The sequence below is a fragment of the Haliotis cracherodii genome, unplaced genomic scaffold (genome assembly GCF_022045235.1).
Source record: "Haliotis cracherodii isolate W230 unplaced genomic scaffold, xgHalCrac1.p SCAF_2, whole genome shotgun sequence".
NCBI classification, from domain to species: Eukaryota; Metazoa; Mollusca; class Gastropoda; order Lepetellida; family Haliotidae; genus Haliotis; species Haliotis cracherodii.
In genome coordinates this window covers 24379514-24405336 of record NW_027266275.1, presented here as the reverse complement: position 1 = coordinate 24405336, position 25823 = coordinate 24379514, and the positions used below count along the sequence as shown (strand labels likewise).

General features: G+C 40.0%; 3 protein-coding genes across 6 annotated transcripts in view; 1 reads left to right on the top strand and 2 right to left on the bottom strand.

Annotated features, from left to right (window-relative positions):
* Positions 1 to 8797, top strand: part of LOC139467864 (centrosomal protein of 112 kDa-like) — a 50188-nt gene extending 41391 nt beyond the window's left edge. For all 3 annotated transcript variants that reach the window (XM_071249374.1, XM_071249375.1, XM_071249373.1), the window contains 5 exons: positions 425 to 477; positions 1860 to 1956; positions 2232 to 2321; positions 3875 to 3940; positions 4990 to 8797. In XM_071249374.1, coding sequence (XP_071105475.1) covers positions 425 to 477; positions 1860 to 1956; positions 2232 to 2321; positions 3875 to 3940; positions 4990 to 5145 — 462 coding nt within the window. In that variant the 3' untranslated portion in view covers positions 5146 to 8797. The remainder of the gene's footprint in view (positions 1 to 424; positions 478 to 1859; positions 1957 to 2231; positions 2322 to 3874; positions 3941 to 4989) is intronic.
* Positions 8798 to 12507: 3710 nt separating this feature from the next.
* On the bottom strand, positions 12508 to 16129 carry LOC139468846 (uncharacterized). The gene is made up of 4 exons (XM_071250982.1): positions 15751 to 16129; positions 14799 to 14826; positions 14369 to 14602; positions 12508 to 13230 (listed from the first exon to the last, which is right to left on the bottom strand). Exons 2-4 carry the CDS (start codon positions 14806 to 14808, stop codon positions 13049 to 13051), a joined length of 426 nt encoding a protein of 141 aa, XP_071107083.1. The 5' UTR covers positions 14809 to 14826; positions 15751 to 16129; the 3' UTR covers positions 12508 to 13048.
* A 6632-nt stretch (positions 16130 to 22761) lies between these two features.
* Positions 22762 to 25823, bottom strand: part of LOC139467863 (zinc finger ZZ-type and EF-hand domain-containing protein 1-like) — a 93926-nt gene continuing 90864 nt past the window's right edge. For both annotated transcript variants that reach the window (XM_071249371.1, XM_071249372.1), the window contains one exon: positions 22762 to 25813. In XM_071249371.1, coding sequence (XP_071105472.1) covers positions 25715 to 25813 — 99 coding nt within the window. In that variant the 3' untranslated portion in view covers positions 22762 to 25714. The remainder of the gene's footprint in view (positions 25814 to 25823) is intronic.

The following is a 25823-nucleotide window of genomic DNA, read 5'->3' as shown; positions in this document are numbered from 1 at the left end:
ATTTTACAGGACCAATGAGCATGGACATTGGTTGAGACGTCTGAGACACATATCTTGTGAAGTACATGTGAAGATCTGATTGTTGCAGGTGGTACTCTGAGACACATATCTTGTGAAGTACATGTGAAGATCTGATTGTTGCAGGTGGTACTCTGAGACACATATTTTGTGAAGTACATGTGAAGATCTGATTGTTGCAGGTGGAACTCTGAGACACATATCTTGTGAAGTACATGTGAAGATCTGTTTGTTGCAGGTGGTCCTCTGAGACACATATCTTGTGAAGTACATGTGAAGATCTGATTGTTGCAGGTGGTACTCTGAGACACATATCTTGTGAAGTACATGTGAAGATCTGATTGTTGCAGGTGGTACTCTGAGACACATATCTTGTGAAGTACATGTGAAGATCTGTTTGTTGCAGGTGGTGGCTGATCTTCAGGCAGCAACTAATCAACTCCGAGAAGAAATCAAAAGGTACTGTAACCCAGCTGATCAAAGATAATGCACTTTTTTCAAACATGCTATCTCTTATGGTACTCCCCATTTCATATTCTGGGGGAGGGAGGTTGGTTGTGACCTTGGATTCCAGTTTAAATCATATTTTTTAGCACTTTAAGCCAAACAATGCTTTGTGGAACCATCATACACTATTTTTCAGAACATCCACATGTTCAGTGTAGGATTTCTTTCTTTTTATAAACACTTAGCTTTTTTGGAAAGAGATTAGGCTAAAAAAATTAATAGTCTTGGTTCTCAGGCACCACTTGCATCATCATAAAGTCTGCCGCATGTTTTGTTTTTATTGCCATTTTCCAAAAAATGTAAAAATGTACTTTAACACAATTCACACAAAAAAAATGGAAAATGGAAACAAAAACGAAACGTGCAGTGAACTTTATGATGATGTGGTTAGTGCCTCAGAACCAAGACTATCATTCTTTTTAGCCTTATTTTTTCATTTTGATCCCCCCGGCATATAATGCGGGGGGATATAACTATGGGCATGTCCATCCATACATCTGTCTGAATCGTTTCCGGAGCAGAACTCGAAAACCGTTAAATATTTCTTCATCAATCTTTGCATTTATATCACTTAAGTGGTGAAGTTGTGCCTTTTGCTATTTAGAAATTTTAGAAATTTTTATTTTTTACGTTTCCATGGCAACAAGATGGACTTAGGTTCTGTGAGGGTAGGGTTCGTTTCCGGAGCATAACTCATAAACCGTTCAATATTTTTTCATGAAACTTTTCAGGTCTGTCAGGTACATGCTGAACTGGTGCCTTTTGCTATTTAGAAATTTTAGAAACTTTTATTTTTTATGTTTCCATGGCAACAAGATGGACTTAGGCTCTGTGAATTTTCATTTAAACATGTTGGACATAGGATCAATTTGTGAGTGATGTTAGTTTCCGAAGCAGAACTCCATGTTACTTTTCATAGGATTAAACTACATACTGAACTGGTGCCTTTTGCTATTATAGCATTTAATTTTTTTTCTGTTTTCAGTCTCCACAGAAAAGCAAATTCGACCTAGGTTCAATTTGGGATGGGGTTCATTTCTTGAACAGAACTGAGAAACTGTGTGATAGTGCTCCACAAAACTTTGCGCAGCATCATCTAGTTTGCATAAAAAAACCCACAGAAACACACTGGTTTTACTTACCATTTCATATGGATGCGACCATGGTGGATCTTTTGTGGGTAAACAATGTATGCTTCTTCAAGAACATTCAACTCTTGACACATTACATATAGAATTGCACATTTACTTGTGGTTACTTTACAGACAGCTGCCGGGGGGATATGTCATCTTTCTGATGACTCTTGTTGAAATTATACATACTCTTTGTTTCAGGATTCGGCAGCAGTGTGACCTGCGGATGACAGAGTTAGCAGCCCAGCACGAGCAGGACAAGAAGGCCATGAAGAAACAGTACGCCACCAACGTCACTGTGAGTTGGCCCACTATATGTACAACAAAGAGTATGTGAACTAGAACTGTCTGCAGTTGCATGTATGGAATAATTTGTTTGTTTGTTGTTTAACACCGCACTCAACAATATTCCAGCTATATGATGGCGGTCTGTAAATAATCTAGTCTGGACCAGATAATCCAGTGATCGACATCATGAGCATTGATCAACGCAACTGGGATACGATGACATGTATCAACCAAGCTGAAAGTTTGCAGATTTCAAAAATTTGAAAAATAATTATTTTCTTTCAGGCTCTGCAAAAGGAATTGGATTCACAACGAAATAAGTGTCGAAATATGGAGAGACAGTTGCAGAGGTTGGAGGCAGATCAAGAAGAAAAGGTGAGGGTGAACAGAGAAGGTGGGGATGGATGAACAAGAAGCTGACGTGGTATGATGTTGGTTTGTTGTTCAACGCTGCACTCAGCAATATTCCAGCTATATGAAAGTGGTCTGTAAATAATCGAGTCTAGACCAGACAATCCAGTGATTGTTATCATGAGTTGATCCATGCAATTGGGATCGATGACATGCTTCAACCAAGTCAGCGAGCCTGACCATCCGATCCCGTTAGTCGCCTCTTACGACAAGCATAGTCGCCTTTTACAGCAAGCATGGGTTGCTGAAGACCTATTCTACCCGGATCTTCACGGGTAGGGTATGATTTAGATGTTGGTGGGGACTAGGAGTGGGCTGATAGGGATTGAAGGTGGAGGGTTTGTGAATGGTTGGGAGGGAATGAAAGACTGGTTGTCTGATGGGCCGGTGTGTTGGAGATGGAATGTGAAGGATTGCATGGGCACAGATGGTAGGGTGAGGAGGAGGAAGGAAGGGATTGAAGGTGGAGGGTTGGTGAATGGTTGGGAGGGAATGAAGGAGTGGGTGTCTGATGGGCCGGTGTGTTGGAGATGGAATGTGAAGGATTGCATGGGCACAGATGGTAGGGTGAGGAGGAGGAAGGAAGGGATTGAAGGTGGAGGGTTGGTGAATGGTTGGGAGGGAATGAAGGAGTGGGTGTCTGATGGGCCGGTGTGTTGGAGATGGAATGTGAAGGATTGCATGGGCACAGATGGTAGGGTGAGGAGGAGGAAGGAAGGGATTGAAGGTGGAGGGTTGGTGAATGGTTGGGAGGGAATGAAGGAGTGGGTGTCTGATGGGCCGGTGTGTTGGAGATGGAATGTGAAGGATTGCATGGGCACAGATGGTAGGGTGAGGAGGAGGAAGGAAGGGATTTAGTTGGGTGGCTGGGCAGTTGGGATAGGATGTGGGGGTTGGTGTTTTTTAGTGTTGGCTTCATATTAGGTGGGGCAATACGGACAGAAGGGTTTTTGTGCAAGGGTCCAGCAATGGGCATTGAGGGAGGTGATCTGACAAGTAAGGATGCAGGTTGGTTGTACACAGAGTGAGGCAATGGGATGTAAGCTTAGGCTAAAAAAATAATAGTCTTGGTTCTCAGGCACCGCCCGCATCATCATTAAGTCCACCACACATTTCGTTTTTGTTCCATTTTTAAAAAATAAAAGAATCCTAATACTTAAAAAAACAATGCAATCCAATATAGCATACAGTTACTTCCCTTTACATGTGCACTGCTTTACTGTGCATCTCGTGTTATGGTCATGGCGGCAATAGGAGTTGGTATGCTGGTTTTTGTAGGGAGGCCCTTTCCCAGGTTGATGGTACACAACTGTTTATTTCATCCGCCCTCCTGCACTATGTTTTTTTTTTATTTTCTTAAGCCTTAGAGTAAGTGGTAAAAAATGGTAAGTAGATGAGAGAAGTAGGAGATGATAAGGGCAATTATTGCAATTATTAACACATTTCTTGAAAGCACACGTGCATGTAAGATGAATAATTACTTACATGGTTTCAAAGTGTTTCATGTTTCATTTCAGATAACAAAACTGAAGCTGAGCAACGAGGAGAGGATGCGGGGTCTGATGCCAGCAGTTGTCAGACAGGTGAGAAATACAAGCATCCACAGGTACAGCCATGTAAAGCTGCCAGTTTGGATGACCCTTTGGGTAAAATATGGGTCATCTCTAACACACGCATGTCTTTGAGACATGTGTATCGGATGGCCACAGGGGGGGCACGGGTGGCCCAGTCGTCTAAGACGCCGCGATTTGCTGTGCAGAGTTGTGTCCCTTGGGCACGCCAGAAACCTATGATTGTGGGTTCGAATCCTGGTTCGCCCCGATTATGTTTCTAGGTTTGTCAGCACCATACTCATGCTCGTGGGTTTCACCGAAGTGGTAAACGTCTGAGAACTGCATCACTTTGGGCTTTCCTCCCACATTAAGTTGACACGCTGTGATATAACTGGAATACTGTTAAAAGTGACATTAAACCCAACTCACTCACTCAGATGGCCACAGTGGCTGCTGTGTGTGGACAGTTGTCTGGAGGATTGGCTAAGAGGAAAGACAACTCTCAGTTATAACCTGCCATAGTTGGTCATGGTAACCTGGACTGTTACTCAACACTTCTCCGGGCAAGGCTACTCTCAACTGTTTACTTACACTATGCTTGTCGTAAGAGGCGACCAACGGGATCGGGTGGTCAGACTCGCTGACTTGGTTGATGCATGTCATCAATCCCAATTGCATGGATCGATGCTCATGATATTAATCACTGGATTGTCGGGTCCAGACTCGATTATTTACAGACCGCCATCATATAGCTGAAATATTGCTGAGTGCAGCGTTAAACAACAAACCAGCCAAGCAACCAACTTACACAAGTCATAATCAGCATGGTTAGGCTTATAAAAAATAATTCAAGAATTGTTTCATATGTCAGGTATTACAAGATAAAGATTTACATATTAAGTAAGAGAATTATTGATGTCAACATCATTCACATGATGAAAGAGTAAGTATATACTCCGAAATGTTGTGTTCTTCATGATAAAGAAGTTGACATCCATAAATTCTCTTCCTTATGTGTATCACTTCTAAATGCCTTTCAAAGACTGGAAAGTAGTCCACGTCCTAATGTGTGGTTGCAGGAGCTGGAGGACACCATCAGGTCTCTGCGGTCACAGGTCAACTCCTTACAGCAGAGAGCAGCAGTGTTGCAGGACGAACTCGACCTCAAAATCAAAAATCCCCTGGGACCTTTCGGAACCCTGACTAGCTCCCCCATCATCAAGTCCTCTGTCTGACCTGCAGGACAGCCATTTTCTAGAACAGCTGAAAGTGCATCATGTGGAGGACATGGGTTTGAGGGCAAGCCCAGAGGGTACCTACTCACAAACGTCTTCCAGACCTAGCCCAGATCTGATTAATCCTGAACATGTTTTCCTGATTGTGCAGTTGTGCATGTTCTTCAGTGAGGAGTGTACAAAGACCTGCACTTATAAAAGATCGCTGTGAAATTTGTGCATCACTGTGTCCCTCAAACGAATTTGCTCAGTGTATCTTCACAAAGCTTCTTGGTCTAGACAAAGACAAATCTTACACACTGTGCCTGTTACTTTGCTCTGTGGATTCTGTGACTCGGAAGACCTCCCAGGTACCTAGTTGGGGGGAGGCCTCTGACCTATTTGCTGCATCTGTGATATTCCTGGCTTGCAACCATCACCAGATGGTGCTCATGTTATTGTTATGTACTGTAGTTGTCGAGAGTGTTAGCATGCTATTTATGTGTATTGTAGTTGTCAAGAGTGTTAGCATGCTATTTATGTGTATTGTAGTTGTAGAGAGTGTTAGCATCTTATTTATATGTATTGTAGTTGTCCAACTGTAAGAGATCGGTCGGGTAGCCTAGTGGTTAAAGCGTTCGCTCGTCATGCCGAAGACCAGGGTTCGATTCCCGACATGGGTACAATGTATGAAGCCCATTTCTGGTGTCCCCCGCCGTGATATTGCTGGAATATTGCTAAAAGCGGCGTAAAACCATGCTCACCATGTTGTATCAAACCCTTTCAGTCGACACTATCGGAAAACTGTATGTGAAACTGAAAAAAGAGTCTGTCATCATAATGGCAGTTATTCAGTAATCCATCATGAAACTTTCATCCCAGCCTGCCAATATTCAATCTGGCCTCTGCTGATTTTATTAACAGTGACTATCGCTCTCCTGTTTCTGTAACATCCAAGATGGCTTGTTCCTGAGTGACAAGCCCGGTTTCAAGTAATATATTTGAAATTAAAATCTAGCTATAGTGCCTCCCACTACCCTTTTTCTAGAAGACAATTTCATTGTTGTCTTGTTGCAACCTTATTTCTGTCTGTGAAACTGTAGAGGTTATCACTGACACAGCCTGCAGATAGAGGGGTACACTTGGAGAAGTCACTTCAGCTCAAACATACAACTACAAGTCATTATTTACGCTGAGATATTGAAAGGGTTTTCTTTCAGGTATCTTTAAGTAATATGTAAGGAAGTCATTTGCTCAAACAATCAATCATGTAGCTGTTATATGTAGCACTCCAGTTCAAGGGTGATAAGTGACGCAGGAGAGTTTGTGTTACAAGAATACTATGTGTGGAATATGATCCAGGTTGGTGTTTAACTCATTTACGCCTTGAAATATATATTATAGAGATTGGTAGTATTGTCATTTTAACCATAGTATATCAGCCTTTTCCACCAAATTTTTCCATTTCAAAAGACCTACTTTACAGTCAAGGATGTTGGTTTTTAACCATATGACTTTAGATATAGTGAGGTCTGTTTTGTTCAGAAAGCCTGCTTGCTACATACTCTTCTTTCATTTGGAACTATGTTAATCCAGATGAGTTAACAGGACACACGAGTTAAGGGGTCTAGTCCACTTTCAGTTATCCTGCTATCCTCCAGGACTTGGATTTAGGTCAGAACGTTCCCCAACTATTTCTCCTCTTCATCATGGGGTCAGGAGATGAGTGATGTGAGGGTGACGGATTCAGGATACATTATGTGTTCCTCATCTCAAATGTCTAGAAGTTAACAACTCACAGGGTCAAGCCTGCTATGGCAGACCCCTTGTGCTTCTTCAGGGTTTTCGGCATCTGAAGAAACACAGAAAGTGACCCAGGAAAATCAGTGGGTTCTATTTGCTTTGCTAATGTAATGTATCATTGTACATCAGAGAGCATCTCCCTGTTCATGTCTGTCTCAAGCCTGCTATGGCAGACCTCTCGTGCTTCTTCAGGGTTTTCGGCACCCGAAGAAACACAGAAAGTGACCCAGGATAATCAGTGGGTTCTATTTGCTTTGCTAATGTCATGTATCATTGTACATAGGAGAGCATCTCCCTGTTCATGTCTGTCTCTTTTGGTGGTGTTACATTGTTTTTGGGTGGGAGAGAACAGTTCTCCTGCTGTCCTGGTGTTTTCATTGTTTTTGTAAAAAGGAGAAGTTTATTCTTACATCTCATGTATTTCAATTTGATGTGGAATTTTTAGTTTGGGATAATAGGCTTAAAGAAAATAAAAGAATTGGTTCTCAGGCAATGACTTTTGAAAATATGGTGCGGGTATTTGATGTTTTTTTTTGCCTGTTGAAAATAGCATGTAACCAAATAAACAGTTTTGTACCACTAACCTGGGAAAGGGCCTCCCTACATAAACATACAAACTCCTATTGCCGCCATGACCATAACACAAGATGCGCGGTAAAAGGAAGTAACTGCATGCTATATTGGATCACATTGTTTTTAAGTATATGGATTTTTTTATTTTTGGAAAATGGAAATTAAAACAAAGCGTGTGGCAGACTTTATGATGATGCAGGTGGTGCCTGAGAACCAAGACTATTATTTCTTTTTAGCCTTAGGAGAATGATTTTGTAAGAATCATATTTTCATTTCAATGTGAAACTTTAGGATAGAGAAGAATGGATTTCGTACATCCCTACCACTTTTGGGATGGAGAGTATGCGTTCTTTTTTGCTTTCTTAATGCTTTCATTATTACCATGAAACTAAAGGATGGTTGACAGTGGCTTTGTGAGCCTACCTTATTTATTAATTTTCACTATGAAACATTTTCAATGTGAAATATGGAAACAGAAGAAATGCTTTCTATCCATTTAAAACTTCAGATTGGATCAGAATGTTATTTTTCTTAGCACTTGTTTCGATGTGAAGTGACTTTTGTTTTTCAGCAAGGTCTTTAGTTTGGAATGTAAAACTTAAGGATGAAGATTGATGGAGTTCTGATGTGCCTTTATCTTCATGTTTACAGTAAAACTTTTGGAATTGGAATGATTCACTATCTTTCTTAGGACCTTCAGTTTCGTGTCATATTTTTGGATGAAGAATGGCTTTCTATGTTGCTCTTTCACTCATGATGAAAAAGAATCGTTTCCTTATTCTTATTACTGTCATTTTGATGTGAAACGTGAGAATGGAAAACAAAGGTTTTCTTGTTCATGTTCTGTGTGGACCTTTAGGATGGAGAAGAATAGTTTCTATCTTTCTCAGTGCGTTCAATTTCATTCAAAGCCATATTTTACAATAGAGAGGAATTGTTTTATGTTATATTTTCAGTGTGATGCTCAAGGCTGAAGAAGACTTGAGAACTGCTCTGTAACCTACTTTCAATGTAACATTGCAAGATGCAGGTTTATGTGCTTCTGACTTTTCTACCTCTTTTATTTTTGATGTCAAACTGAAAACTCACATGGATAAAGGTATGTTTTGTTGCAAAGATAAACATTTGCCAATCATATCAACATCAAACACACAATGCCATTTAGAAAGTGGTCAAATGTAACAAATGTTACTGGTATATTTGGGATAACACTTTCTTAGTAAAGTACAGATTCTTGTACTTTTTTGGATTGAGTCCCTTCCGAGATTCGAACCCACACTGCACCTAATCGCACCTCAACCCCAAAAAGTACAAGAATCTGTACTTTACAAAGAAAGTGTTATCCCAAATAAAACATTTGTTACACATCAACATCCTTTCTAACTTTCGAACATATATAAGCTATTTGCCGTATCTGGCCAACTGTGCTTCACAATGTCAATGGATCAGTCTATATGTGCTGGAAGTTGTAGATATGTCCTGTCTAGGCAACAAGAATACATTGGTCACAATTTGTCTTTAAATTGCTCATTTCTCTTACCAAGTCACAATTTGCTTCCTGTATATTCTGTGTATATAGCCCATGTATCACTGTTTATAGCTTGTAAGTAGGAATATAATATATTGTATCTACCTCCTTGTAAAATGCACTGGAACACCAGGGAAACACATTGTCAAGTTTTCAAACAATTTGTTAACACTTATCATGCTAAATATGTTACTTGTTCCAAATTAAACAGTTAATAACAAACAAATACCTATCCAAATTCTTTACATTTCTTACACTTTTTGATCAATTCACTTTACTCTATGAATGCTTGTTTTCAAACTGTGTCAGTAAATCCAAACTTTCCCTGTTTAATAAGTGTCTCAGTGTTCGAGTGTGTATATATACAAATGTCATCAGTTGACTCACAGTGTATGTCTGGTCATATCCCCAGCATTATGTTAGACTCCTGCTAGCGGTAGTATCACTCTCATCCCTCTACAGCCTGCAGAACCTGTCACAATCACTACATCACATCCCTGTTTCATACAAGAAGCTAAACACTGTATCTTCTCATCCTCAGCTACACATATTTGGTTTGATGTAAATGTTTGTAATGGTCGGTTCCATGTTGACTTTATACTAACTGTTGTTGTTTTACAGTGGGGTGTAGCTGTTTTACCAGATTGATATTGATGCTGCTGTTACCATTCCAATCTATAGTGGACTATTGTGTTTGCTCCTGAAGTTCACTAACAATGCAATGAACTGCTCTGTTTAATATACATTCAACTCCAGATGTCAATGTCCATGTGAACACAGTGCTAGAAACTAACAGTTTTAGCCCACTTTTCCTTATGATAACATATAGAAAAAAACTGTAATAATGGCCAATTTCTAGTCCTTAAGATACCTAAACTATTGAGCAGTTTGGCAAGAACTAAAGGACTAGTGCCAATTTCTAATGCTGGAACAGTAAATCAGTGTTTCTTCCATGAATCCAAACAGAATCATAACAACAGGACAGGCTTACCCTTTTTGCGAACACCTGGTGTCACTATTTAACCTTTTACGCCGAATGAAATCTAGCCATTTTGGCAGAGAATCAAGACGGTTATTAACTGTTTCATCAGCATTCTTGGGCACGGGTGGCCCAGTCGTCTAAGGTGCCGCAATTTGCGTTGAAGAGTTGCATCCCTTGGGCACGCCAGAAACCTATCATTGTGGGTTTGAATCCCGGTTCACCCTGATTATGTTTCAAGGTTTGTCAGCACCATACCCGTGCTCGTGGGTTTCACCGAAGTGGTAAACGTCGGAGACCTGCATCACTTCGGGCTTTCCTCCCACATTAAGCTGACACGCCGTGATATAACTGGAATACTGTTAAAAGCGGCGTTAAACCCAACTCACTCACTCACTCACTCATCAGCATTCTAGAAGTTGATGAGTAAATAAGAAAACGTACGTAAGAAAATATAACCAGAAGTTGTTATCCATAAAGTTGTTGTAATGTACGTTTTCTTAAGACTGATATTCTCTGGCATTGACATTTTGAATTAACATTCCTAAAAGAAAACCTTCCAAATCTAAAATATGGACCAATCAAATTACAAATCCTCTGGATGAAGAAGAGATGTTTTTGTTTTGCTTGGTGACAGATGCAGTTGAACAGGTGGAATATGATGAGAAGCTGAAACATATGTAGCGTATGTTGGAACATCTGTCGGTTATTGAAGTATTTTATTGACAGAATATAAATATATGTTATTGATAGGTGCACAAAATCCTGTATAAAAACACCTGAATAGACAATAGATTGTACATATAACTTGTAATAAATATTATACACAAGTTTGTTGTATTTTATATATGTGATGAAATTCTTCAGCCAAATCAGTCGTTGACAGATAATCTGAGGCAATCTCCGAATGTCTGCAGATCTCATTAAATCACTACAAAATGTCTGACATTTTCTGTATCACTAGATTTTCATGTATTAAAAGGAAACCCTTCTTTCCACATTCTATCAGGTGAGGTGAGGTGAAATGGGGTTTAACGTCGCGTCCAAGATTATTGCACTTATATAGCGACGTGTATGTGTGTTTGTGGCTGCTTGTACTAGTCCGGACTGATGCCGATTTATAGTGCTAGCACACTGAGATACCATGCCGCAGTTTAACATGAATACCCCACTTGACTGTTCCACCTACATCATCGCAATGCCACAGCTAGGGAGACTGCAGGTCACATCCCTGGTTTGAGGAGGATATCGGACCAGACTGTCAGGAACCATCTTTGCGAGGCTGGAATCCATCGACAGCAACGCTTGCGTTTGTGGCATACCTTACAGCCTTGGAATTTGAGAAACTGGAGACGTGTGTGGTTTAGCGATGAATCACGATTTCTTCTTCACCGGCGAGATGGAAGACATGTTTATCGTCGTGGAAATGAACGTTTTGCCCCACATTGTGTACATGAATTCGACAAATTCTGTGGCGGTAGTGTCATGGTGTGGGGGGCCATATCCTACACTACGAGATCTAACTTGGTTTTGGTTCAGGAAAATTTGACAGCAAATCGCTACGTGAATCAAATTCTTTAACCTCACCTTCTTCCAATCATTGACCGCCAGAGGGAGCTGTTTCAACAGGACAGCGCTCCACCGCACAGCTCGTGCCACGGTAGACTACCTTCATAATGCCAACATCAACACCTTGCCCTGGCCGTCGAGATCTCCAGATCTCAACTCAATCGAACACTTTCGGGATGAACTCGATCGACGTGTCCGTCAACGTCAGAACGCCGCAGACACTCCCACAACTGGCCAACGCGTTACAAGCAGAATGGCACAGGAGAGAATTCGTACATTTATCCAGTTAGTGCTGAGGAGACACAGAGCCGTGATTGCTGCCCGGGGTGGTCACACGAGATACTGAGTTCAGCGCAACCCGGTGGCCTAAAAATCTACCTGTGCGTTTCCATTTTTGAAGAGTGTATATAGGAGTGTGGTTTACTCTGTGGTGAAGGTTTGTTTATTTGTTGTCTAACGTCTCACTCAGCAATGTTCCAGCTATATGAAGGCGGTCTGTATATGGGCCAATCGCCTTTCATATAATAAACAATTGAATTGTACATACTCGAGTCTAGACCAGATAACCCAGTGATTGATATCATGAGCATCAATCTAAGAAATTGGGATACGATAACATGCATCAACCAAGTCAGCAAAACTGACCACCCGATCCTGTGGTCTCTTACGACAGGGTTGCTAAGGACCAATTCTAACCCTGATCTTCACGGGAAACAAGCATTGGTTGCTGAAGACCAATTCTAACCCAGATCTTCACAGGAAACAAGCATGGGTTGCTGAGGACCAATTCTAACCCAGATCTTCACATTGGTCCTGACGTGTCATCAGTTGTCGAGTGTTTTCCTCTGTTTCACGTCTAGATCACTACTGTTGATAACGTCTTCTATTCCGCTTGGATATATACAGCGGGGTTTCATAGATTTCTCTCGTTTATTTAAAACGACTTGTATGTTACAACATATGTGTAAAACTTAATTAGAAATGTTTTTACAGTAAATAGATTTTAACATATTTACAGTATCCATTCATCGAGCGACATCAACACCTCCCACCTTTACAAACAGCCTGTCGCCAGCAACCATATATTTTCAAACAAAAATGAAGCATAATTTTGACAAAATGAAACACGTAAAAGTAAAAATAATGACGGTTGTCTAAATGTCACTCGGTGTTTAAAACAACATGAAATAGGAACACACACTGCCACTGTCTCTGATATTTCTTGTAGCGATTACTGATCCACAGAGGGGGACTAATACCGCTTGTGGCAGCAAGGTTTCCCTGGGAGGGGGCACAATGAAGAGAGGGACCACAGTTCCCTCGGTCGTACATCTCAGTACTTCTGCCACACTCGAGGCAGGTGTGTTATAAGCACGAATGTGGGGTTTGGAAGCGTCAACGAAGATATACGAACGAAGTTGTTGCACTTCACAAGATGATGATCGGTCAAAAATATTGATTTATTGTGTCCCTCATTCCAAGTTCTTCAAAGTGATGACGTGTTTCGCCATTGTTTTCAATTTCCCATACCTCCACGGAGGTAAAGACCGTTTGGAACTTTCATATTCTACGTCCAGATTCCGGATGGTGCTGATCCTCTCTCGCTTCAAGCAGCTGTCTGCCTCGACGTCTTCGATAGAAATGGCCAGCACTTCTGTAAATCAGCATAAACAAAGACATATACAACATGGTCCACTTGTTTTACACCCCGAGGGGAGTCTGAGGTAGAAGGGGCAATTAGTAGCTCTGAAACTTCGTTTCAAAGAATAAAAGAAATTGTTATCCATAAAAAAGTGTTATTTATAATTCAGCCTATGCTTGTCGTAAGAGGCGACTAAATGGCTCGGTCTTGGGTGACTGCGTTTCATCTAACCCTGAGAGCGTGGGACGTACTCTTGATATCAATCACTGGATAGCCTGGTCCAGGCTCGATTATTTACAGACTGTCGTCCTGCAGCTGGAATATTGCTGAATGTGGCGGTAAACAACAAACAGATATATTTCACATCTTTTGGGCGAGATTTCATTTCAATAAAACGGGGTCGCCTCCGTGGTCTTGTGGTAGAGCGTCCGCCCGGAGAGCGAAAGGTCCGGGGTTCGATCCCCGGCCGCGCCATACCAAAAGACGTTAAAAGATGGTACTTGTTGTTACCCTGTCTGGCGCTCGGCATAAAGGGGCTAAAACAAGGACTGGTCGGCTCGGAGTGAGTATACTGTGTCTGAGTGGGGTATTCATGTTAAACTGCGGCATGGTATCTCAGTGAGCTAGCACTATAAATCGACATCAGTCCAGACTAGTACAAGCAAACACGTGCATGCACGTCGCTATATAAGTGCAATAATCTTGGATGCGACGTTAAACCCAATTTCACCTCACCTCACCAATAAAACGGAACGGTGTATGTACTACCGTAGAGTGTGGAATGTTGTGGCGGGGTACGTGGTATAATAGTCTCAGATGATTGATCACTTAACAAAAAAAACCATTTGATCGGTTTCATTCACTTTTATTTTATAGTGATTGTGCTGTACGTGATTTTACAGTGATTGTACGTGATTTTAGTAGTAATGGGTGGTGATTAAGCAGATGTTGGTTTAATGCCGTTTTGAAAAGTATTTTTCCGTTATATGATATGACGGTTAACGTGGAAGAATGTCAAACCATGTCAAAACATGTTCTTGAGTATCTGCGGTAAACATCTCCGATTTCCACCAACACTTACCTGACACGTCGTAATACAAAGAAATACTTTAAACCCACGTTAAACAGAACTCAATCAATATTCAGTTACCTTTCTTTCGCTGACGTTTATTCACTAATGCTCTTGCAAAATAACTCCGTGGTCTCTCCTTGGAATAGTAGCGTTGATTGATGGCTGTTATTGCTGTCTTCAACATAGCTTTCAACATGCCATATTTTCGAAAAAGAAATGCACTTTTAGCAGCGGCGTAGTCCATCTCCAACTGCCGGACTATTTCCTGCATGTCAATGAACTCGATCGTGACCTCAACATTGTCTAACCTCTCTGAAATGACGGAAGAACAACTTAAAACAACGAAAACATTTATGGAATAATCGTTCGAGTTTTTAAGTTTTGGTGCGTGTTCAGAGTTGACTTTGATCCTCATTCACAGGATATGTCTTGACTGATCTGGTTTCATCAATAAGGTGCTTGGTAGCATATCTCTTATAAAACAAAGAACGAAACAAAAATGACGTACCGCTATCCATGGCGTGGCATTAGCTGCCCTGAAACAACAAACTTCCTTTTAGAAGAGCAACCACAACACATGATTGGTCAAAGTGCTTTGTATTTCCTGCGTTGAAAAATATAACACCCTTGTAGCTACGTATAGACAGAAACGTGGTTTCCTCAACCAGTAAACTGAAAAACACTATTATCATGTCGATGTCTCTATACATACAAAAGAGGGGAACTTAGGAATTCCCAACAGATATAAACAAGCAATAATTTAACTGAATCGATTTCTAAACGGGAATGGTTTTGTTTTTGCACGGACATATATAACCTGGATAGGTTATACAAGTCCGTGGTATTTGTCACTACTTGGACCTACAGTGTATAGTACAGTAGTGTTGAATGATGTAGTAGTGTTGAATGATACAGTATTACAGTGTTGAATAATAAGCAGTGTTGAATGATATCATAGTGTTGAATGATGTAATAGTGTTGAATGATACACTAGTGTTGAATGATACACTAGTGTTGAATGATACAGTAGTGTTGAATGGCACAGAAGTGTTGAATAGTGTAATAGTGTTGAATGACACAGTAGTGTTGAATGACACAGTACACCAGTTCAGCATGTGTCAGACAAATATGCAAAATTTCGTAATAAATTAAACGGTTTCAAAGTTATGCTCCGGAAACGATTGCTACTAGTAATTGAGACTAAGTCCTGTTTGTTGTCATGGAAATACCAAACTTTTGTTTTTTAGAAATAAAGAAACACCAAAAGACAAAAGTTCAGCATGTGTTTGATACATAAGCAAAGTTTCGTAATAAAAGATTAAACGGTTTCCAAGTTATGCCCCGGAAACAAAACATGACGGGCGGACGAACTGACGGAAGGACGGCACCCGTTCCTATATCCCCCTCCCACTTCGTGGCGGGGGATAGATAATAAGCTTAAACATAGAGACGGCACCTACCTAGGTGTATCATGTCACGGATAGACTGAAGTCCACGTGCAGATTTGTCACTCTTTCCTATCACAGTCAGTTCACACTCGGTTCAAAGTCGGGGTACCGTATGCACATCCCAATACAACAGAGCTATACTGGTATATACATAGGCCTCCGTACGTGTTGGGTAAGTCAGGTATATCACCAGTGGGTGAACACTTCAACATTCATTTCAACCTACTGTGACATTGTATATACACATGTATGGAAGACTGAACACAGTTACGTCTCATGTGCAACTGCCCATAGTAGGTTGTCAAAATACATTCACGGGCTTGGCAGTCTTAGCGACTCACCAACGCAGCCATGGCGAGAGGCATTGACACGCTACAAACGGCAGTCACTGAAGAAAACGCGTGCGTATTGAAGTGTTCGATTTTATGTCGACATAAATCAGGCCAGGGTAGTATTCACGTGCAGCTACGCCGTTGATTAACAATACCATAGCCTGACGTCACACAAATAGAATTCAAAGTTCCATCAAAGTTTGTAAAATGTATTCAGGGTCTCGAAGATTCCCACCCAATTGAATTACAATGAGGTGTTTTCATATGTGACTAATATAGATTCGTCATTGAAGGCCTGAGCGTAACGTGCGGACAAAGGGGTTTACAAAACACGGAAACCACTCCCATTGATTGATCTGTAAGCAACGAATATACACAATACACCTGTAGATCAGTGTGACCTTTCGCGCAGTGTGACACTTAAACAGGACAGTGAATTATATTTCTTGTTGCAAGAAGAGGTGGAAGGTCAAGAGGAAATGGTGGAGTGGGCGGTTGGTGTGCGTGCGTGCGTGCGTGAGTGTGTGTCTGTATCTCAGCGTGTGTGCGTGCGTGCGTGCGTGCGTGAATGTTTGGAATTGAATGTCATTTTTATTAATCGAACTGTCTTTTTTTAAGAAACCGTCACTTCGCTAAAGCTCTACAATCTAGTTCGTACATACAGTGCGTAATAAACACAGGTTTATAAATCCGGGGAGATAATGCTCTCGCCTGTTTAGATAAAGCTGTGATAGTAATAATACTGGGCTTCAGTTCAAAGTATCGATACGGTGTTTAATAGACAGCAGTTTACAACTGGCACTGAAAACACATATACAGGGGAAAGCATGTTACTAAGAAAGTGTTATCCCAAATATAGCATTTGTTACAGAAGAAAGAAGAGAGAGCATGCTCGATTGTACCTTAAAAGTTGTGACATGTAGACAACAAAGGCTGAAGTTACGAAGGTGTTAATTCATCGCCTAATATAGGAGGTTTAATTTCTTTCTTGTTGGGAATACGCAAAGATTCGCTGGAATATACAAACATCTGAATGAATTACAGATAAACTAAAAATAGATTGAATAAATTAAACTATACCTCTCTATTTTCAGTTGAACTTCAAACATACGATACAATCTCTTACGTTCCTGATATTATATTCAAAGAATTAATCCTAATCAAGCTTAGTCATCACCCCAAGAATTCTTCTACATGGTTCTATTTTTTTAAGAATATATGTTTTTTTAAACTTTGAAAAATGAAAAAAAAGAAAACTTCGAATAAAAATACAACTGTTGATGGGTATCTTAGACATCTTATCTTTGAAAATCAATAAACGTGTTTTTTTCTGCACAAATGTACACTATTTCAAACTTGGTTGGCGTCATGTGGTTGCACATTTATTTTTTACCCTTCTTTTCATTGAGACAATTTATTTTTACACAAAATCACCCAGCCACAGATTATTTATACAAACGGTTGCAGGAATGGGTGGTAGTTAAATAGACATAATCAAAATTACAACAGTTCTTTCAATTTTCAGTTACATAAAAAACAAACTCGGTATACTTTCTTTTTCCCATCAGTATATTACAAATGGGTGAATAATTCATGTTCGACATATGTCATCTACAACGTATACCAGCGTGCTTTTAACGTATACAACTTACACCTAACTTATCCATAGCGTGTTTCAGCGTTGCCAGTTATTTTTGCAAAACTTCTCATACGTCGCCATACGTTACTGTTATACGTCGTAGTGTGACAGGGTCATTAGCAAAGCACACAGTCTATACTTCCTGTTTCCCCGATGTATCTACTAGTCGTTACCCTGAGTTTATGTGGCATACATCTAAAGTCTATGGTTATATATTCTGACAATGTTGATTAATGATGTATGGTTCAGCCACAAAAAAGATGTTTGAACAGTGTGTAGTCAAATGTGTTTGCGAGATGAATGCCAATCTTGCTCATGTGATAATTATCTATCAAATCTACAAAATCTAAAAAATATTTATATGTATCTACATGTAATCTGTTCTTGTCATACAAATACAAATCCATACACTGAATATAATAGACCTGTGAAGATCAGGGGAAGAATAGGTCTTCAGCAACCCATGCTTGCCGAAAAAGGCGACTATGCTTGTAGTAAGAGGCGACTAACGGGGTCGGGTGGTCAGGCTTGCTGACTTGGTTGATGCCTCTTATCGATGCTCATGATGTCAATCACCGGATGGTCTGGGACCAGACTCAAACAAACGAAACAAACAACATCATGGTTTGTTATGGGTTTGTGGAGATAGAAGTTATCACGAGAGTTTGTGTTTGCGACCATATATGACCAACAACAAGGTATGACTCGCGTCAAGCCTGAGCTATGGTGGAGAATTAATTGTGTAAGATGATACTCTTGACTAATGAAAGCTCAGAGAATGATGCAAATGTTCAATATTTTAATTGCAATACCATTAATAGCACATTTGCGATAGTACTGTAATTGAGCAAAATTGATAACTACGAAAACTATGGACCTGGGAATTTCCATGATCAGATATGAACCACCATTACTGTCCAAAATTCATTGTCATCTTACAAAGGTAATCACAATCCGGAAAATCAGTAGAGAGTGTAACCGCCGTGTGCCAGGATGACAGATTCTACCCTTCTCATCATTCCTCCAGTGAGTCTTCTGATACGACCAAGAAGTAATAGACTATAACTGAGGCCACTCCCAATGCAATGCGGCCACAAAAGCTGCCATATTCTGTATTGGTGGATCCACTGCCTGCAGCCGACGTCCAAGAATGCCCCAAACGTTTCAATGAATTAAAATCTGGACTCATAGCGGGCCAAGGCAAAGTGTCAATAGCCTGTCCTTGAAGAAATGCAGTCACAGCACGAGAACGATGGGGTTTAGAGTCGTCGTCCATAAACACAGGTCGAGTGGTAAGTGCATGATAAGGCACAACAGGATTTAAGATTTCATGGATGTAACGATTGCCTCGGACTGTTACCATCTCCAGTTTACAGTCAGGAGATATTGCTCGCACACCACTATGGAGCCTCCAGCAGACAGGACTGCAGGTACAATGTTCCAAGGGGTATAGCAGTGTTTCTGTGTCTCCAAACCAGCATTCGCCCATCTGTGACGTGCAGCAAGAATCTGCTTTCATCAGACCAGCGGATCCTTTTCCATGTCCTTGGATTCCAGTGACGTCGAGAAATACACCAAGCCAATCGAAGTCTTTGTTGATGAGCAGTTAAAGGGACGTCTGATGACCCTTCGTGACTTCAAGTCAAATGATTTTAGCCGGTTTCGGACAGTTCTGGAGGACAGATGCAAATGTTGGGAAGCTATTGTTCTTCAGAGAATTACCTGTAGCAATGGAATGTCGCCTCACAAAACGTGCTAGAGCCCTGTCTTCCCGTACAGTTGTCTCTCGAGATCGCCCTGGTCGTGGACGGTTCTTCACTCCACGTGTCTGTCGGTGTTTCTATCGAGTCTGCTGATGACAGTATGGTCACAGCCAAGTTGACGTCCAATGGTTCTGTATGACATATCTGTGTCATGCATAACACTAGTTTGCCAACCGAGTGCCCCTGATAGCCTTCTGCATGTTAAGTATACATGTGCTGACGAAACAATCGGATAATTTCCACTTTATATACCCTTGCTTGAATCAATATCGAAATGCTTTTTCTGAAACTCGAGGGTGTCATGCTTTATGTTAATATGTCTGTGTGTTTGGGCGACACAGGAAGTTAGCCATGCGTCCTATGAATTTGTATCATGAAACTTTGAATTTTTATAAACGTTTAGGCCTATATCACTGTTTTCTATTTGTCAGGGGGAGCTTAACTGATAGGGGTATAAATTGTTTCGCAATATATCTCCCAACTTAGAAAAGGCCTCAGCTACGTTCCAGTTAATCAGTAATTTTCGGTATTTTTAAAAAAGTAGCATCTGCCTGATATTTCACATTTGCATCTTATCCATATACGACCCCGCGGAAACCCTTTTTATCAGTTTGCGTTATCCCAAATATATCTTAGAAATGTATCAAATATTGCTGACCCCTGATTTTTTTATGTAACACCTTCAAACAAAATAAAAATAAATAAAATAAACCAAATAGTTTCCCATGCAAATACCCCCTTAATCTCACCTCCTCCACCTTCAACACCTCAACCCAACCCAACACCTTCTAATTTATGACCAGTCACTAAATGTAAATAGCGACAGCAGAGTTTCTCTTCCCTACACTCTACAACTGCGCATTCCGTGTTACACGTTTTGCCATTCTCTTTATCTCTGTGTATCTCCTGGGAGGCAACGGTCTCTTGGACCTCTGATTATCCTCATCCAGATGCTGGATTACAGCATCCGACTCCGGATCACTTCACTGTCCTCTATAATATCCCTCTTCGACATCTTTGACACTTCTACAAGGCACAACGATAAAGATGTAATTATGAAAGACAAAAAGTAATGACATCTAAAGAAGTAAATGAAATGCGAAATAATTATCCTTGTTCTAATTAATTGTTGATGTATTTTGAATTGGGATCGGTTGTATTTTCTATGTGTTTCTATATGTTGTTCTTTTAATTCTACCTGAATACGGGATATTTCAGGTCCGATCTCTCACAGATTGCTTGAAAAACCCTGATAAAATGTTGGGGTAGAAATGGATGTATCCCTGGCGTCCAGGGAAGCAAGATGAGACCTTCTGGACTAAAATTGACTGTTGAAAGGATGATGGACTGGAGAGATTCGATGCTTACATTTTGTTTGTTTGTTGTTTAACGCCTCACTCAGCAATATTCCAGCTATATGATGGCGGTCTGTAAAATAATCGAGTCTGGACCAGACAATCCAGTGATTGACATCATGAGCATCGATCCACGCAATTGGGATCGATGACATGTATCAACCAAGTCAGCGAGACTGACCACCCGATCCCGTTAGTGGCCTCTTATGACAAGCATAGTCGCCTTTTACGGCAAGTATGGGTTGCTGAAGACCTATTCTACCCCGGAATCTTCACGGGTCTCTCTTTCTTGTTTTAATACAAAGAATGTGTATTTCTAATGAAGAGAACGCATGCTTGCCGTAAGAAGGCGACAATGCTTGTCGTAAGAGGCGACAGGATTGGGTGGTCAGGCTCGATTATTGCTGAGTGCAGCGTTAAAAACAAACAAACAAGATCATGAAACCCAGTCACTCATGGTCTACTTCCACAATGTTATGTTGCCCTAAAATAGCCTATCTCTGGTGCACATATGCATGATGTGACAACCATCAAGTTATCTTTTCAGTGATCAGTGAGTTGTCTTCTCTCCAAGCAGGTTGATTTCCTTTGTCATCTCTCTTGGACAAGAGTAGGTTGGTGCTGTCATCAATGCTCCACTAAGTGTATCCCATGTTTGTGTTCTAAACTGGGTTGAATTTAAAATCACTTGGTGTGAAGAAACAAGAAAACAATGAGTGGATGTCATAATCTTTTACAAAAGACACAGTTGAGCAATATGTACAGTGTACAGTGCACAGAGAGCGTACAGGACAACCTAGCTTCACAGTCAACAGATACACCACTCAAACAGAAGGCACAGAATAACTCGGTCTGCATGGGCATAATATCATATCAGATTACGAAATGAGGACAATAGAACACAATCTCAGAGTTTGAGCGCATCAAATAACAAAACATAACATTTGATGACATACTTGATGAACACTATCTTACTGGAAAGAACAATTATTCAATACTTTTGACGTTCATGCATAACTTGATTGTTGGCAGCTTACATCACAATCAAGCTCCAATATACTGTCACAGGTTTTAAATATTTGGTTTTAACTGTTTGATTTTGAGAAATGACAGCTCAAAATGTACCTCAGGCTTTGTTTCAGCTATCAAGAAATCAAGCATACAGAGCAACTCAATGCCACATCACTTTGATGAGGTACACCGACACTGGTCAAATGCACATAACATATGCAAACAGTTTGATTGATTCTCCATTTTTTAAATGGAAATGCTGAATCTTATCAAAATAGATGTCCAACTGCTTCACAGACTTCCGCAACATATATAACTATGTAACATATTATGTCAACTGTTGTCGTAGTTATGCCGATGTTTCTGTTCTTTAATTTAAAACATTAACACTTTGGTGTCACGCTCATACATCTTTGTGCGAGAGTACCTTCATCTGGGTGTGTGTGTACCTTTATATGTGTGTGTACCTATATGTGTGTGAACCCCTGTGTCTGTGTGTGTACCTTCATCATCTGTTAGTGTGTACCTTTATCTGTGTGAACCCCTGTGTGTCTCTGTGTGTGAACCTTCTTCGGTGTGTGTGTACCTTCATCTGTTAGTGTGTACCTTTATCTGTGTGTGTACCTATATGTGTGTGAACCCCTATGTGTCTCTGTGTGTGAACCTTCATCGGTGTGTGTGTACCTTTATCTCTGTGTGTGTACATTGCCCTGTGTGTGTCTCCCTTCCACTTTCTGTGTGCCTCCACCTGTGCGTATTGTCTGAGTGTGCCTTAGCCTCTGTGTGTGTGTGTGTGTGTGTGTGTGTGCCTTAACCGGTGTGTGTGTGCCTTAGCCTGTGTGTGTGTGTGTGCCTTAGCCTGTGTGCCTTAGCCTCTGTGTGTGTGTGTGTGTGTGTGTGTGTGTGAGAGAGAGAGAGAGAGAGAGAGAGAGAGAGAGAGCGCATGCATTTATGTGTACCTGTCTGTACATCTAGGAAACAAACAGGGCATTATTCTTTTTCAGTGATGTATAACATGATCTTACATCAACAATTGCAAGCTAAATACATATAACAGATGAGTGAACATGTTTCAGCCATACACAGCCATTACTTAGTCAGGTCTGTTCATTCACAAAAAAACAATCCACAACCATGGATTTATAGCTACTTTTTTCCATGATGTTTCATCTGTTCGTGTTTTATAGAACCTAAGTTACTACGGCCAGTTCTCCAGCTGATATTTTCAGTTCATACAAATCAGGATTTCCACATCTAAATGATCGATTAACTCACAAAGTAAAGTTGTTAGGAAAACATGTAAGAAATATCCAAAATTCAACAACCAGGGATATGCAAACAAATAAATACTCACATAATCAACTGAAAATTATATTACTATTTTCCACTATATTCAATAGCACTTAAAACGATCAGTGTCAACAGATATGCACAGAATGTACAACTGACTTGACTTATATACATGACAGATAAATACTGTGGCCACATTCCTAGTTTCTGTACAGTATGTACATCCACGGAGTATCACAGGGCACGAGTGTTACCGGCATATCAGGGGCACAAACTGCCGCTGCTATATATCTTCACAAAATTCCAATACAGGAAAAGATTCACTTGAATTTAACAGCATTGTAAATATTGGTGATATAGACACCTCATAAGTGATGCAAAACTCTTAAATAATTTTTGTATTACAATCTTCCATCTTAATGGAACAGTGCACACGTAAAAAAAACACAGTTGAAAGATAAAATTTCGTGGTTTATGCTGACAGCCTGAAATGTTTATATATGACAGATATATTTTCCAAAATTGAATTGCCCATAATTGAGGGTGCATATTACACACAAGTGTGTATTATACACAAATAAATAGGTCTTGTGTACAATGATCAATAAGAAGGGGTGCTAATTGGGATTGTTCACTAGCCAATATCTTAGCAAATATCGCAGTGGGTGCTTATTAGAGCGGGGGCACTTATTACGTCGAATACGGTACTACTCAAAACAAGTAAAGGGCCTGGTCATTGTCATGCCATGACAGCTTAACTATAGTAATGTGAAATATTTGAGTGATCCTTAACTTTATTGAGTAGTATATGTTCCACAGAGTTGGGCCAGCGGGTATGGTTTCATTCTTTGATATCCTTTCTTGATATTTGGCTTTTCAAACACATCAAAACCATGTCACTTGACTTTATTGGTAATTGCTGCATTTGTCCTAACCAAAGTCTTTACACAAAGGGTGATAAGTGACTCATGCCATTATTTGAGGTCATTATACAGCCGATATATATTGAGACATAACACATAAATAGGAAATAATGTGTCAGATCTTAAAAAAAATCTTTTTAAACTAATATTTTATTGATATAATATTGAAGATATTTTCAAAAGTCTGACTTGTTGAGTAATTAAATTACTTTAGACTGTCAGGAGATATATAATTCAAAGCAAAGATATATCGTGGAGATCCTAAACAGGCTAAATATATACCACTTTATCATATAGTTAAACATACATAGAGAAAATGACTGTAAATTATGAACACATCATTTGACAATTTGTAATTTTCACATGGAAACAACATGCTTAGGAAAACACTGAAGGCCTAACCAGTAACATATTTATAGACTCACTGTTAGGAAATTGACAGGATAAATTATACATAACATTTCACATATAACAAATGGAGTCCACATTCCTAAAGAAAACAATAACGGAACAAAATTATTGACACCACAAAAGATCTGTTTATCAATATATAACTTAATTACTTATCACTAGTGCAGATATGTTGGTGATTTATACACACATATAAAATACTCTGATGTGTTACATAAACATGCAATACACAGAACAGGCATTTGCTGCATAAGCACCAAAAACTGATGATAGCTTTAATTTATGATGAATTAAAGTGGCGCTACTGAGCAAATACTTACACATGTAGTTAATTAGCATCATCAACAAATTTGGCTTCAATCAAATAATACATGCTAAACTGCCGAGATCAAGAGACGGACATAATCTTCAAGTACAATACTTCATGATTGGGAAACAGTCACTTCCATGCAAAGAGACTCATGTGAACATAAATGGATAACTGCCTACAAACAGTCTGATGAGAGACCCTAAGCTCGTAACTAGTCACCCATACTTGAGAATATTCTTGGGTCAGCCAAAACCCTATCGTTATCCTGCCTACAAACAGCACTATACATGTGAAAAATAGTCTTAACACTGACAGACACCCTAAGTAACAATTGTCCGATCAATATTGTGATCAGTTTCGTCTTGGATTGGTTACGTGGGAACACCTGATATATCTCCATAATTACAACTGTCCCTTATCCTTCTATGAGAACATGTCAGTGGTGACTGGTCCAGGCAACATGTTACTGGCTAACATGAACAGTGCAGGCAGACAATTGGTTACTGTAAATCGTGAAATTAATGTGTCTCCAAAAGAAATGCGACCACTGTCCCTTGCCAAAAACGCGACTCAATATGAATGCGACACCCCCCTCCTCTCAAGCATCAGTGGATTTATATATAAAGAAAATGTATATTGAAGAAAGGACAACCTGATTACCTGTAGCTGCAGGACGAAAAACTAACTCTTCCAAAGAAAGATTCTCTTGAACTGGTTCATGCTATTTAGGCAGTCAGTATTTAATTATGGCAAGAATCACAGAAAAGTTGACTGTTGACAAAAACATTGGTGCAAAGCTCAAAACATATAACAACTATTAGAAATGTACAAATTATATTACAAATTAAAATACATATTGTACATAATGAACGCATTTGTACATGAAACATATCATTACTGTACATATCCTAAAAGCTGGCAGAGTTATTTTTCTTGAGAACTTTAAACTGCTGTGCTTCGTTTCTTGACAGCTAATGCCAGCTCCGTAGCAGAGTTCTTGTACCCGATCATATGGCCAATGGCAGCAATGTTGATGAGGCCCTGTGGTAAA